The 13,469-nt window shown below is 57.4% G+C and overlaps 2 protein-coding genes across 2 annotated transcripts; both read right to left on the bottom strand.

The window, feature by feature from the left end:
- Nucleotides 1-1,969: 1,969 nt before the first annotated feature.
- Nucleotides 1,970-4,712, bottom strand: PSMB8 (proteasome 20S subunit beta 8). The gene is made up of 6 exons (XM_079781212.1): nt 4,438-4,712; nt 3,593-3,740; nt 3,329-3,440; nt 3,100-3,229; nt 2,517-2,721; nt 1,970-2,280 (listed from the first exon to the last, which is right to left on the bottom strand). Exons 1-6 carry the CDS (start codon nt 4,582-4,584, stop codon nt 2,192-2,194), a joined length of 831 nt encoding a protein of 276 aa, XP_079637338.1. The 5' UTR covers nt 4,585-4,712; the 3' UTR covers nt 1,970-2,191.
- A 1,037-nt stretch (nt 4,713-5,749) lies between these two features.
- Nucleotides 5,750-13,401, bottom strand: TAP1 (transporter 1, ATP binding cassette subfamily B member). Its single transcript, XM_079781082.1, has 11 exons — nt 12,373-13,401; nt 11,927-12,041; nt 11,661-11,791; nt 10,549-10,754; nt 9,922-10,119; nt 8,989-9,117; nt 8,653-8,841; nt 7,938-8,111; nt 7,513-7,675; nt 7,056-7,192; nt 5,750-6,350 (listed from the first exon to the last, which is right to left on the bottom strand). Exons 1-11 carry the CDS (start codon nt 12,992-12,994, stop codon nt 6,138-6,140), a joined length of 2,277 nt encoding a protein of 758 aa, XP_079637208.1. The 5' UTR covers nt 12,995-13,401; the 3' UTR covers nt 5,750-6,137.
- Between the last annotated feature and the right edge of the window lie 68 nt (nt 13,402-13,469).

Raw genomic sequence — 13,469 nt, 5'->3', positions numbered from 1 at the left:
AGCCCCAGCCCCCAGGATGTCCCCGCCACTTTCGCTTTCGCTTCCTGGCCCGGCCCTGCTCTGCGCCTCGCGGCCACCGGGGGGCGCGCGACACCGCAGACTCCGCGCCAGGGCCCCCTCCTGGCCGCACCTGCTGGCCTGGGAGTCTCTGGCCCTTAGCGACTGTTACTCTTACAGAAAACCGTTGCAATTTTTAAAAATTGTCACTAAGTTTTAAAAAAGCTTTTTCAAGGGCTGGGATGCTTTGTACTTGGAGAACCACGGGATTGTCTTGCCTCCAGGTCTTGCTACCTCAAGCTCTGAACCCCGTTTTGAGAAGTGCCCTCTTCCCTCGCCCAAGCTCCAGTTTGAGGGTCTTGGGGTAAAAACAGCCAAGTCCGGAGCGAGAAGCACACAGGGCCCCCCACACAGAAGGCAGCAGCCACTCAGCCCGGGAGCAGAGCACGTGCGCAGATGCCTCCAAAGTATGTTGGAGCAGCTTTCCCACGTGAGGGATGGACTTGGTTTCTTGGTTTCGTTTGGCACTGAGAACCCAGGGGCCAGGGCGCTGCAGGTCCCGCCTGACCCAGAGCCTATCTATGAGGCATGCGCACTGGCTGATTCCAGAAATGACTCTTCGGGTTTAAACTACCTCCCCATCACAAGCTGTCCTGGAGGTGACCCTTTTGAAACCTTGTTGGCCTGGGTACCAGAGAGTCTCTTCAAATTGGAAGCACTGCGGGAGGGAGGAACTTAAAGTGGGGGTTACTACAATTTCTCCACCCCTGTCCATCCGGGATTTTAAGGATCTCTCCCTAATGAAAAAGCTTCGTGCTCAACTTCGCCCTACTTTCAAGTTGTGCCTTTAACTGTATAAGGTGACCAGATTTTAAAATTGGTAAAGCGGGACACAATTGACTGGAGAGGGAGGGGGTTCTTTTAAAATGCCGCGGGACGCGGGACAAATTGTTAAAAATCAGGACTGTCCTGCCAAAAGCGGGACATCTGGTCACCTTACACTTGTTTAACTAGCTTACTAGCACGCAGTTCGATGTGTATCGTCTGAGAGACAGTTACAAAATGTTTTCGTCGTTGCCAATCCCAAAAAATGCCATTGTTCATTAAATCCAAACAATGGTGGTCGAATTCTAACAACTGATCAACAATGCAAACTTTGATAAGCAGTTCTCGATAATCAGTTCTCAACAATTATTTGTTATTATTAAAGTTTAACATTATAAAATTAACAAAAATAATATAAAACTCATATCCTGGCTAAATAGCCACATGGCCGCCGAAAACCGTATATTCCCTTCCCGTTCTCCCGCCGTTCCCTAGCTTGTCGTGCATTCTTTCCAAAAATCGGGACTTTTTTAAAACGCCGCGGGACGCGGGACAAATTGTTAAAAATCGGGACTGTCCCGCCAAAAGCGGGACATCTGGTCACCTTACTTTAACAGATCTCTGCTGGGAGGTGGCCGGCCACATTCCTCCCTGTGGCTCCAGCGTGACCCGGAAATCGCAGCGTCTGTCTCATTTTTCTAACCTCCTGACCTTTCCTATAGCCCCACTTGAGGGCGTCCTCCTTATCTCTTCCCCTTCAATCCGGGTCCTGTCATCCTGCGATGGAGCACAACACGCCATGGCACTGAGCCCCTGAGGTCCATCTCTACATCCAAGCCCAGCATCTCCCACGTGCTGTTTCGGTCGGTGGTGCCGTTTCCCATCACCACACACCTGCGAGGTGGGACTTTGTCATCCCACGCTGTCAGTTCAGAAACAGTTGTTCTAGGGCCCAACCCTGAATTAAACTGCAAATCCGTGTCCACAGATAATGATGCTCGGGGTCCTGGGTCCCAGAGAGCCAAATGTGGCAGCAAAGCCAGGAGAAACATTGGGTGAGGCCCCATTTCTTAAGTGGGGTTTGAGCTTTTCTTTCTTTCCTGTCCCCACCCCCACCTCACAGCCACAACACAGAGGCTTTACAACCGTTTACTTTATTGTACTTGGTGGGGCACCCAGATGGCTGAGCGGGGCGGGGGGGTGGGGGGGTGCGCTCCTTGACACAGAGAACACACAAAGGACAGCCCGCCCCACCCCGCTGCCGGCTCCCTCTCCTGGGCTGGGGCTAGGCCCTCTTTCTCCTGGAGGGTGAGCTGTCTCAGGCCCCAGGTGGCAGGCTTTCCCAGAGGGGCCTGCCCAGCCGCCTCGGTCACTGGTTGGCCTCCCGGTACTGGTGCATCAGCTCGCTGACGTCTGTGCTTTCCACTTTCACCCAGCCGTCTTCCTTCATGTGGTACACTGCGGGCGGACGGGAAAGAACTGGGGGTCACCCTCTGCTCCGGCAAGTCCCGTTAATGATGTTATGCTGAAGGCCGTGACAACAGCACACACCACAGCCCTTGCTACTGGACTCCAGTGCCCCTCTTCTGGCTCTGAAGACCCCCTCTTCCCTCCCCTCCCTCTTCCATCCCCCTCCCCCCTACCTCCAATGTCAACCCCCTTCAGGCCAAGGGCTGGGAGCACTGGTCTCTTACTATTGACTACGCCTCCAGAATAGCTGTCTCGGTGGGTGGCGTGAACAATAGCCCTGCGGCCCAGGTCATAGGCCTCTTCCGGGCTGAGATCCGGCCGGTAGCCACTGTCCATGACCCCATAGGCATAGGAGTTCCCGCTGCCCGTGGAGAACATGCTTCCTGAGAGCCGGGTCCCATTTTCATCCACATAGTAGAGTCCAGGGCCCTAATGGATGCGAGAAGGGTCCGGGTTGGAGACGGAGAGGGAGCTGCTGGTCACACGCAGTTTCAAATGTGACCCATAGAGAGTGGACAAAAGAGTAAGAATTTACCACAGGGGCGTGTGAGCCAGGGCGGCACGTAAGTAACAATCATAGCACCTCGGAGGGGGAGGAACAAACGTGCCATCAGCTCTTCTATCAAAAGGGACAGGCTTGTGAAACCATGGTCCCCATCTGGACCCAGACATGGCCGTGGACACGCAGCGACAGCCCTGTAACAGAGGACTCTACGTGCCACGTACCTTGTAGGGGAGGCAAGGGGAGGTACAACGAGGACCGATCTCTCATCACCAGCGGGGGATATGGGGAATGAGCGCACCCACCTTCTTGTCCCAGCCGCAGATCATGCTGCCCATGGAGAGGCCCATGCCCCGGTACTGGCACATCATGTTGGAGAGCAGTTTGGAGGCTGCTGACACTGAGATGCGCTCCCCATTCCGCAGGTAGTACAGTCTGGTGAGGACAGGGCGGTGAGGGGAGAGCTTAGAGGGCAGGGGGAAGGGTGAGGAGCAGTGATCTGCAGGGCCCAGGATCCACACTGAGGCCGCCTACCTGCACTCCTTGGCCAGCAGACGCTCCCAGTACTGACAGTCCGCCGCACAGCCGGACATGGTGCCAAGCAGGTAAGGGTTGATCTCAATCACCTTGTTCACCCTTAAGGTGGCTGGAAGAGGTGGGGTTTGAGAGAGGAATGACCCCGCAGCACTCCCTGTGTGTCCTATGTCAATACCGGCCTCCATTGGGGTGCAGAGGTTGGGCCCTGCTGGGAGGAGGGCCCAGGGCCCCGGAGCTGGTCTGGGGGGACGGGCCACTCACCGATGTAATTCCCAGCCGAGGCCCGAGAATCCACGGCCACGATCACTCCGTGCTGGAACTTGAAGGCCAGGGTGGTGGTGCCATGGGCCATCTCGATCTGAACTCTGCTCTCCGGGTCCCCGCGCAGGGCCTGGAGGAACTCGGGGGGCTGGGCGGGAGGAAAGGCAGGGAAAGGGGCAGTGAAGCTCCTGCAGGAGGCTCCCTCCCAGGGAGGGCTGAGGGCCTTCTAGCCAGAAGGTACAGAGATTCCCCAACCACAGTGAAGGGAATGGTCCACAGCCCTCTCCACCAGGAAATGGCCGGGAAGGGAAGGAGGCGGGCGGACCAGCCTGCTCCAGCTCTGAGCACAACAGCAAAGCAAGAAGAGAACGTGACCACAGCCACAAGGCTTAAGAGTGACTTTAATGGTTTTTCATTATTAGGTCACTTAACCCTCACAAAACACGTTTATCACTGGTACCCCCACTTTACAGGGAGGCCCCAAATCTAGCCCACGTGACTCTGATCCAAGACACACCAGGGAGGGCTAACCGCCCGTGCATTGATTTTCCAAGGCCACCGCAGGGCCTGTGCCATCGGGCGGCCCTGAGGCGGGCTTCCTGCTGTGTGAAGGGGGCCTGGCCTTCGAGGGCCCCCTCCTCCGCTCCAATCTCCTCCCAATCTGCACTTCCTCACCCTCAGACCCACAGTGGTGCCCACGTGGCCTCTTCCCTGCTTCGGGCCCAAAGCGGCTCCCCCACAGCTCCAGGGGGGCCCCTCCGCGTTGCCCCGCCAGCGCGCCGCTCCGGGAGGACCCCGCTCCTCCGCGCCCCGCCCTGCCTCCCGGGTTCTCCCCCCGCCCTAACCTGCATTCCCCGCGGGAGGGCGAGCTCCGGAGATCGCGAGGAGAAACTGTAGTGTCCCGGGTCCGAGCCGGGCCGGCCTTCCGAGAGGGGGAGAGCCCAGGCGTCGGGCCGCGCTCGGGGGGCTCCGCACACCTCCAGCAGCGCCATGACGGCCAGCACCCGGAGAGCTGCCGCTCGCGCAGAGGAAGTGAAAGCGAAAGCCCGCAGCCCGAAGGGGAGGGAACCAGAATGTCTTCCACGTCCCCCTGCCCTTTCCGAGAAGAAGGCAGGGGTGCGGGGGGGGGGGGGGCAGGTGTGTGCTGGGGACAGGCTCCTCCGCCCCCGCTGCAAGGACGGCGGGAGCGATGGGGGCGAGGCGGTGGGGAGAGAGGGAGGAAGAGACGGAGCGGCGTCGAAAGCCCCTGGGCGAGGGGGTTCCTGGGAGACCCCGCCGGCTCGGGCATCCTCTGCGGACTTTTACGGAGCGGGCGGGAGTCGCCTCCTGTAAAGGCGTAGCCTGGAGGGGAAAACGAAGTCCGCAAGAGGCCGGGGCGGGGTCACGTCGGGTGGGGAGGGATGTCCACTTGAGCACCATTTTATAAAAGTGGGAGGCACAGGAGTAGCGGGGGCTCTGAGTCTGGAAGTCAGGTCTTGGGGCAACAGAAGATACTCGCAGCGCGTGGGGGAGGGCACCACGGAGAGGGCGCAGTCTCTGGACCTGCCCACGTGGTCCTTCCTGGGGCCGCTCCCGGTTCAACGGTCCCCCAACCTGCAGCCACCCACAAGCGCTGCCCTTCTGCTCGCACCTCCTCCCGTGATTGCTGCCTGACGGGCACTGCTGACTTTACCTCCTCTAAACCCCGCCTCTCTTTGCAACCTGTGTTGGCCTAATCTGCCCAGCAACTGTGACGTCACGGGCCATATCCCTCTCTGATTGGGAGAGATTCACCAGACTACACGGCCACTACGCTGAGATTTCCCAGGCAAGAGGAGGCCTGCGGAGCCCCACAGGACAGGGGCTGGGCTGCGAGGTGGTGAAGGGTGAGCTCCTCCGCTCGCGCCCTGGCGCTTCCCGCAGCCGCTCGCCCTCCGTATTCCACCTCAGAGAGGCCCGGGCTCCCAGAGCTGCGGCAGTGCCTGGGAGTGCGCTTCCCATTCTGGTCCACCCTTGGGGGCGGGCATGGGGGGTGGGGAGGTCGTGGGGCGACCAGAGGGAGTAGAACACTTAGGAGAGAGGATGCTCACTGTGGCTTGAACCACGAGGATGCTAGAGAAGTCACCCGGCTCCTGAAAAGTGCGCTGCAAAAGTCAGAGAGCCATTTGAAGGAGGAAACGCAGTACAAAACACCCATTTTATTATAAATATCAGGCAATCCACAGGGTATTCATGAGTCTCATATATATGCCTTTGCTTGTGTTGGAAAGTAGCTGATCTTTCCTTTACGTAGATTCTAAATACTTCTCCTCATTTTCAGTGTGAGACACAGACTCTGGCTGTAAACCCAGTCACAGCGGAGTTATAAACCGGGTTTTCTTCCAGGAAATCTGCATTTCTCAAGGGGAGCTAGGAGAGAGGCTATCACGCATGGCAGAATTTCAAGTATTGCCTAGGGGTTACATTTTAAGGAGTCACTCCTGTCTACTCTGCAGCTCTGTGAGCTCTCTGTTCCCAAATTCTCCCCCTTGGCGAGCAGGAAAAGGGGAGGGCCCGGAGAAGTCTTTCATTCGGGATCACCGGACCCGCCAGGAGCCTGCACCATGGCCCAGTAGCGTCCCCTCTTCTGCATGAGCTGCTGGTGGGTTCCCGCCTCGCAGATGGTGCCTCCTTCCAGAAAGAGGATGTGGTCAGCCTGCTCCACGGAGCTGAGGCGCTGGGTGATGAGAAGCACAGAGCGGGAGCGGCGCTCGGGGCTCTCATACAGGAGCTGCTCCACCTGGGAACAAGGGGACTGTCAGGGCTCAGGGAGGCCTCGTGTTCCAGAGCCCACAGACCTCGCCAGGACCGCAGCCACCTGGGTGCTTCTCCCCAAAACCTTTCATCTGTTCAGAACCATTTATGTGCAGGAGCAACAGTGGAATAAAAGCCAGAGTCCTATGGTGAAGCCAGTAAGAAAGGAGCTAAAGGTAGTCACTAGTCTCTCTCCCTCTGGACTCGGAATTTTTATATTCTGTTTTAAAGAAGTACAACTTAGTGGTAAATACATGAGAATTCGAGTCAGATAGACTTGAATTTGGTTCCACTCTCTGCTGCTCAACAGACGACTGCCATTGAGCAGGCTATTCGACCTCTCTGAGCCTCCATTTCATCATCTGCAGAGAGGCTAGCAATGGCCAGCTCACTAGCATTCACAATGAAGAAAGGAGTAAGACAGTTCATGCAAAGGGTCTGGTAGCAGGCTGGCAATAGAATGAGCTCAAGTAACATTGATATTGACATTAGGGTAGTCTCTTCCTTATGTCTGGCTTCAGAGAATGTAGATACTCTTGTAACTGGTTCTAGGCATCTTAGGGAGAAGCTAGTAGGAGCTGAGAATTGCAAGGACTGGTTTGGATAATTATGATGTTAGTATAACTAGCATAGGATGAGTGAAGGAGGGGAGATCGGTGGGATACAGGCATGAAGAAGATGACAGTCTCACCCGTAATTGGCTGTTTGCATCCAGGGCGCTGGTAGCATCGTCCAGGATGAGTACACGTGGTTTCCGGATCAATGCTCGAGCCAAGGCCACTGCCTGTCGCTGACCCCCTGATAGCTGGCCCCCAGCCTCGCCTACCTCTGCAGAGACAGGAGCCAAGGTGACAGCTGGATAACCACATGTGGACCCATGTGCACACACATGCACACACGCATGCACACACACACCAAGGACTACAGTCGCCCAGGACAAAATATGACAGAGTCACGGAGCAAGGAATAATGGGCGCAGCTGGACAGGGAAGGTTCTGGGAAGGTGAAGGAGCTCTGAGGATGTGAGGATGAAGGAGCCATAGGAACTAGATCTTAAAACCTCAAACTGCTGTCAGTGGGGCAGGAAGAACTGATGAATAAAGGCAAGACTATTGGGGTTTCTGGGGTGACCCGCGTGGATGGAACACCTGTGTCGTAGCCCTGAGGGAGTTCAGAGATGAAGCCATGGGCTCCGGACTCCACTGCCGCAGCTGTGACCTCCTCCAGGGTTGGCTTCTGGGTCAGGCCATAGGCAATATTTTCTCGGAAACTTCTTCCAAATAACTGTGGCTCTTGTCCCACTGCGGCCACCTGGGACAAAATACGAGGAAGAGTCATGGGATGAGGAATACTGGAATGGTCATATAGATATTAAAGACTCAAATTCTGCACTGATATCATACCGCAAAATTACATGCCCTCTCTCCTGACCACACCCCCATCTCCACGCAGGGTCTCCCATCATCCCTTAACGGTTAGGGCCTAATCCCTCTTTCCAAGGTGCTCAGTGATGCTTAGTGAGAATATTCTTAGCTGGTGCTCCCCACCCTCCCCCAGACCACTTCTTGCTCACCTGTCTGTGCAGGTAGCAGTGTTCATACTGGGGAAGGGGCTTCCTGTCCAGCAGCAGCGCCCCCGCCGTGGGCTGGTACAGGTTCTGCAGCAGGGCCGCCACGGTGCTCTTCCCAGATCCATTGGGCCCCACCAGCGCCGTCACCTCACCAGGACACAGGGTGAACGTCAGCCCCTGGAGGCCAGAGAATCAATCACACAATAAGAGGCTGCCCAGGCCTTAACCTTGAGGCTTGTTACACAGCAGGATGTCTGACCCTGGGGAAGAAATGAGGAAAACGGGGAAATATAGTCACCCTACCCTCCCTCTGCACAGACTAGGGACATAACTCCCAGAGGAGTAGAGCTGGAAGATGAGGCAAAGACAGGAACAAAGACTCAGCCCCACTATGCCACACCGTGGTGTCAGCTGCCAGGAGAAAACAACCACCACATTCCAAATCACAAAGGGGGAAAGGAAAGACGGAGGCTGGAGGCACAGATCTTCCTTCAGCAGTTCCTTCGGATGCGAGCGCTTCCTCCCTGAGAGCCCCCTCGCCCACTCTCCTTGGAAACCCAAACTGGCTCTTCAGTTCGGGTGGTTTTATGGAATAGATGATGCACATCTTGCCTTGGGGGGGTCAGGAAGGAGCCGCCTGTGCCTGGGGTTAAGCAGGCTGAATGAGGGAGAGAGTTAGGGTGGAAGAGTTGGGAGCACGGTGGACTGGGAGGTGCACCTGCAGCACTGGGGCATCTGGACGGTTGGGGTAGGCGAAGGAGACATCTTGGAACTGAACAAGGCCCTCCAGGTCCGAAGGAGTCAACACACCACTGGCTGGGCAGCAAGGGATCCGATCCAGGTACTCAAATATTTTCTCTGAGGAGCCCACAGCCTTCCGCACCTTGGGGTAGGTGGAGAGTAGTACCTGGAAGGGAGGTATGGACAGTGAGTGGGGGAGGGGCACCTAATCTGCTTGCCAGGTCATGAATTGTGAGAAAGGTAAAGAATGGAAGGAATGTGAAGGGATGGTGACAGGATCGGGGGAGGGGGAGTGAAACTGCCAGGACCTCACCTGAACAGCTGTGGTGAACTGGATCTGGTAGAGGACAAATGTGACAAGGTTACCACTGCTCACAGCCCCCCTTGTCACCAGCTGCCCGCCGGCGTACAGGATTCCCACCTTCAGCAGCATCCCCGAGATCTGTGGAGAGACCACAGAGAAAAGGAATCGTGGTAGAAATCTAACAGGGTGCAAAGAACCAGAATCCTTGGCATTGAGGAGATATGAAGTCCCTTCCCCCCTGTAACAGCAGGAGGCTCAGTAAGTAGAAAGAAGGAATGAACCACCTAGACCCATGGAGTCTTACTCAGGCACATGCCAGAGGTCATCACATCGCCTTCACCATTATCACCTTGTTGGGGAGCATTTTGCTATTCACTACAGGCTTTCATGAATGTACATCATCTAACATTCATATCAAGAGCCCTGTAAACAAAGTTACATCACTCCCATTTTTTAAAATGAGGAAGCCGTGTCAGAGAAGGTGTGTTACTAGGCCATGGTCACAGAGCTAGTAAATGGCATCACCACACCGGGAACTTGTGATTGCTGGTCTGGTTCTCTTTCAAGGACATCATAGATGCCCTGCCCCCTATACTTGGTTTCTGCACTAGCATGGCTCTCACTAGCCCACCCACACGGTCCCAGCATGAGGCGCGCTCCCTACACACGCCCTGAGAAGTGAAGGAAGGACCTGGGACTGGAAGACATGGCATCTTCCTCAAAGGAGGATTAGGTAGGTTTTGTGTATCGCAGTGAAAGGAAGCCATCTAGCCTAAAAAGAGGGAGCACCGAGTAGGGTGATTGAGCCTCAGATTGCTAGGATGAGAACACTGAACCAAGCACTGTCCGGTGGAGGAGGAGTGTGCAGCAGGGTCAAAGGGAAGGGGAGGAGCCAAGGCATCTCGAGGGCAAGGGAATGGGCATTCATCTCCAGGTGCTCACACTGGAGGTCCAGAGGTCGACTGCATAGGCCACGGCCTCCTTCTGATTGAGTATCTTCATTTCCTGCTGTTTTTGCCTGAACTTCTGAGCCTCACCCTCCTCGTTGGCAAAGCTCCGGACTGTAGGCATGGCTGACAAAACCTCAATGGCTACCTGGCTGGACTTTGCCAGAGATTCCTGCACCTGTGCTGCCAGCACCTGTGGAGACATAGACAAGAGATGTCACAGGGTTGGAAAACCATAGGGACACTTGGACCTAAGTGACCCGGTTGGAGATTAAAGGTGAAAAGAGGCAGAGGGACAGGAGAGAAGAGAAAGAGACACAGGTCTACCCTCTGGATACTAAAGAGATCCAGAGAAGAAAATGACTAGGGAGGGTGGTAGGGATCATATTCTCGAGATTGGTGATCGTAACCTTAAAGAGAGATTGTGGACAGGAGTTAGAAGAGAAGATACAGAGAATGTGAAGATCAGCACTCCCACTGAGTCTGGGAACCGGACTACAGGGACAGGGAGTCCATGAAGATGGAGAACCATGGAGGGGCCAGGAAGAAAGCCGAGAGAAACTGAGACCAGCAAGGTAGGAGATGAGGGTCAGTGTATGTTGAGGCAACACCCTGGACATACCTGGTGCCATTTTCCCAGCTTCTTAGGCAGAAGGAAAAGCAGAGGCAGGGCGGCCAGGGTGACCAGGGTGAGGGATGGTGACCCCCAGAGCATGAGCCCCAAGAGACACAGCCCCCGCACCAGGTACCACAGCAACAGGCTCAGCTGCTCACTCAGAGACTCACTCAGGGTGGCCGTGTCCTCTGTTACCCGGGATGTGATGGCACCTGCCGGAGGTTGGGGAAGAGACAGTGGAGTGAGGGTCTCAGAGGGAGGGAGGAACTAGCAGTGGCCCGGGTGCCAGAGGGAGGGGTGTCAACGTGGTGTTCTAAGGATGCTGGGGGGAGGAGGGGAGGGATAGAGGGAAGTTGTGGGATCTCAATGCAGGGAGAATGTGTTAGAGCAGCAAAGTCTGGCCAAAAGCCTTCATTTTAACTACAAAGAAATTGACACCCATGTAAACTGGCACTTCTCTGGCAGACTTCTGTTCCTCAGAGAACTTGTACACCCCATGCCGCACACACGAGCAGGAACAGCTCACGCTGGGCATGTAACCGCCGGAGAAAAACGCGGGTCCTGCTGAAAGCGATCCAGGAGACGGTGATGTCCATGACCTCTAGCATGTGAACTGAGTGAGACTCATGGGTCTCTGTGGTTCAGTCTTCCTTGCTACTTATTGAGCCTCCTGCTGTTACTAGCAGGGAAGAGACTTTATTCTCCTTCATGCTAAGGATTCTGGTTCTCTGCACCCCTTTAGATTTCCACCGGGCACTGGATTGGAAATCAGGAGATGGGTTCTGTCCCCAAGTTCATCACTCTCATATGTGACCATGCGTGTGCCAGCATGTAGGTTCTAGGCCTCACTTTCCTTCTCTGTAAAATGAGTCACTTGGACTCTTTGATCTCAAAATGTCCAGGTTTGCAATTCTCTCTAAACACACATGTAGGGATAAGTTTATGTTAAAACCTGGGGTGGGAAACAAGGTTTTTCTGAAGGTATCGAGTGCAATATTCAGCTCTGGGGGTACACCAAGAATATGAACTGGCCATGTCTGTGTGGGAGGACCAAGGCTATAGGTAAGGGGTGGGGGACACCAGCAGGTGGTGTGTAATGAAGGCGTCTCATGAGAAACCTGTTTGGTTCTGTTGGAAAAACTCTGTTTCCTGGCGCAGGACAGCCCGGAGCACCCGGCCCTGCAGGCGGCTGTGCACGCGGCCCATGGTGCTGTTGTACATCCCGTCGCCCATGAACTCCAGCATCGCACTAGAGAGAGGAGGTGTGTTCAGGGTCAGAGAGAGGGGCCCTGCGGAAGTGCACTTCAGAGGGCAGCCCCAACTTCCAATCCCTCTTTTTCAGCCCCCCCCCCCCCTTCTCAGCCTCCCACCTGGGGCCCCAGACCTGGCTATGGTGAGGATGGACATGAGCGCGATGTTTCGAGTGAAGGCAGTGGCAGGTCCGTCTTGTAGGATCCAGTCGGTGAGGCGGCCGGTGAAGAAGGGAATGGCCATCTCACCTGGGAGGGAGGGAGGCCTCAGTCACAGTATCTAGTCCAAGCCCGCAGAAACTGCCCTGGAACTCAGCCCCGCGGCCCCGCCAGGCTCTTAGGAGCTGAATGAGGAGGCAGCCTAGAGGTGATGGAGTCAGGTGCCATGGGCGGGCGGGGGGTGGGGAGCAGTGCATGACTAGGGGCTCCCACCCAGTCCGGGGATGGTCTCCTCAGGACCAGAGCTGGGTCGCCTTCCCCTGGTCCACATCCCCGGAACTCACTCACCCACCGCACTGACCATGCCTCTTGATTCCCGCCCAGTCCCCCAGCGTCAGTCCCTCTCCCCCGAACCCCTTACCGAAACAAGAGAGGATCAGCAGGCCCAGGACGAGCGGGAGGCGGCGGATCTCTGAGCCCAGGCAGCCTAGGAGCCTACGGACCGCGTCTCCAGAGCCCCCGGGACCTCCTCGCGCCCCAAGGCTGGAGAGCTTAAGCCACAGGGCGGCCGCGGGCAGAGCCGCTACGTAGCTGAGGGCGAAGGCGTCGAGGCGACTCCCCCAGTGCAGCAGCCGCGTGCTGTCCGCGTCGCGGGGGGCTCCCCACGAGACCAGCGCTCGGAACAAGGCAAGTCCCGGCAGAGCCAAGCCCAGCGCCGCCGCCAGCGGCTCCAACGCAGCCAGCCCTCCCAGCGCTCCGCTTTCACGCGTGGTGCCAACTGTTGCCCTGAGGACCCCGCGGGCCCCGAGCCCCAGTGCAGCCCAGCGGGTCAGGCCCCCCACCCAGACCCGGAGCAGCGGCAGCGCCGCGGGCACCAGCAGGGACGACACCCCGGGCAGCGCGGGCCGCAGCAGCGCCCCGTCGGCGAGCAGCAGCAGCGCGGCGCCCAGCCACGCCAGGCGGAGGCTCCCGCAGGGCGCGGGGCCCCCCGGGCTGGCCGTCGGCGCGCGGGCGCAGGGTCCGGGCCTGGGACTCTCCGCCATCCCGGCTGGGCAGAGGCTCCGGTGCGGTCCCAGTCTGTGCCCGAGCGCGGGGACCCCGGGCTGCGGAGGGTGGACGGGCCGGCGGGGCGGGGCGGGGCTCCCGGAAAGTCCCGGAACCCGCCGAGCCTGACTGCTCTTGACTAGAAGCGAGCCATTTAGGGGAAAGAGAAAACGAAAGCGCTGCGGCTCCCCAGATCCGCCCACTTCCAGCGAGCTAGCCTAGACTATGCGGGGAGAGGACGCGGGGGGGGGGGGGGGCGGGGGGGGATCAGACCTGAGGCTGTGGGGAGCAGCCTCCTTGCTCCACCTTCCCCATCACGCACACCGGCCCCTTCCCCTTCCCTTGCCTCCTCTTGCGGGACCCATTTGTGGAGACTTCCCCGCCCCTGGCTCGGGGCGGACTCTTTGGTCACCTGTCTCTGGGCAGATCTGCCCCACGCAGGTTAGCGCCGGGGTGCGCAGCCTCGCAGAGTGG

Source organism: Cnephaeus nilssonii (assembly GCF_951640355.1).
Source record: "Cnephaeus nilssonii genome assembly, chromosome: 9".
Classification (NCBI taxonomy): domain Eukaryota; kingdom Metazoa; phylum Chordata; class Mammalia; order Chiroptera; family Vespertilionidae; genus Cnephaeus; species Cnephaeus nilssonii.
The sequence above is the reverse complement of the archived record's forward strand: the minus strand, read 5'-3'. Positions and strand labels throughout refer to the sequence as shown.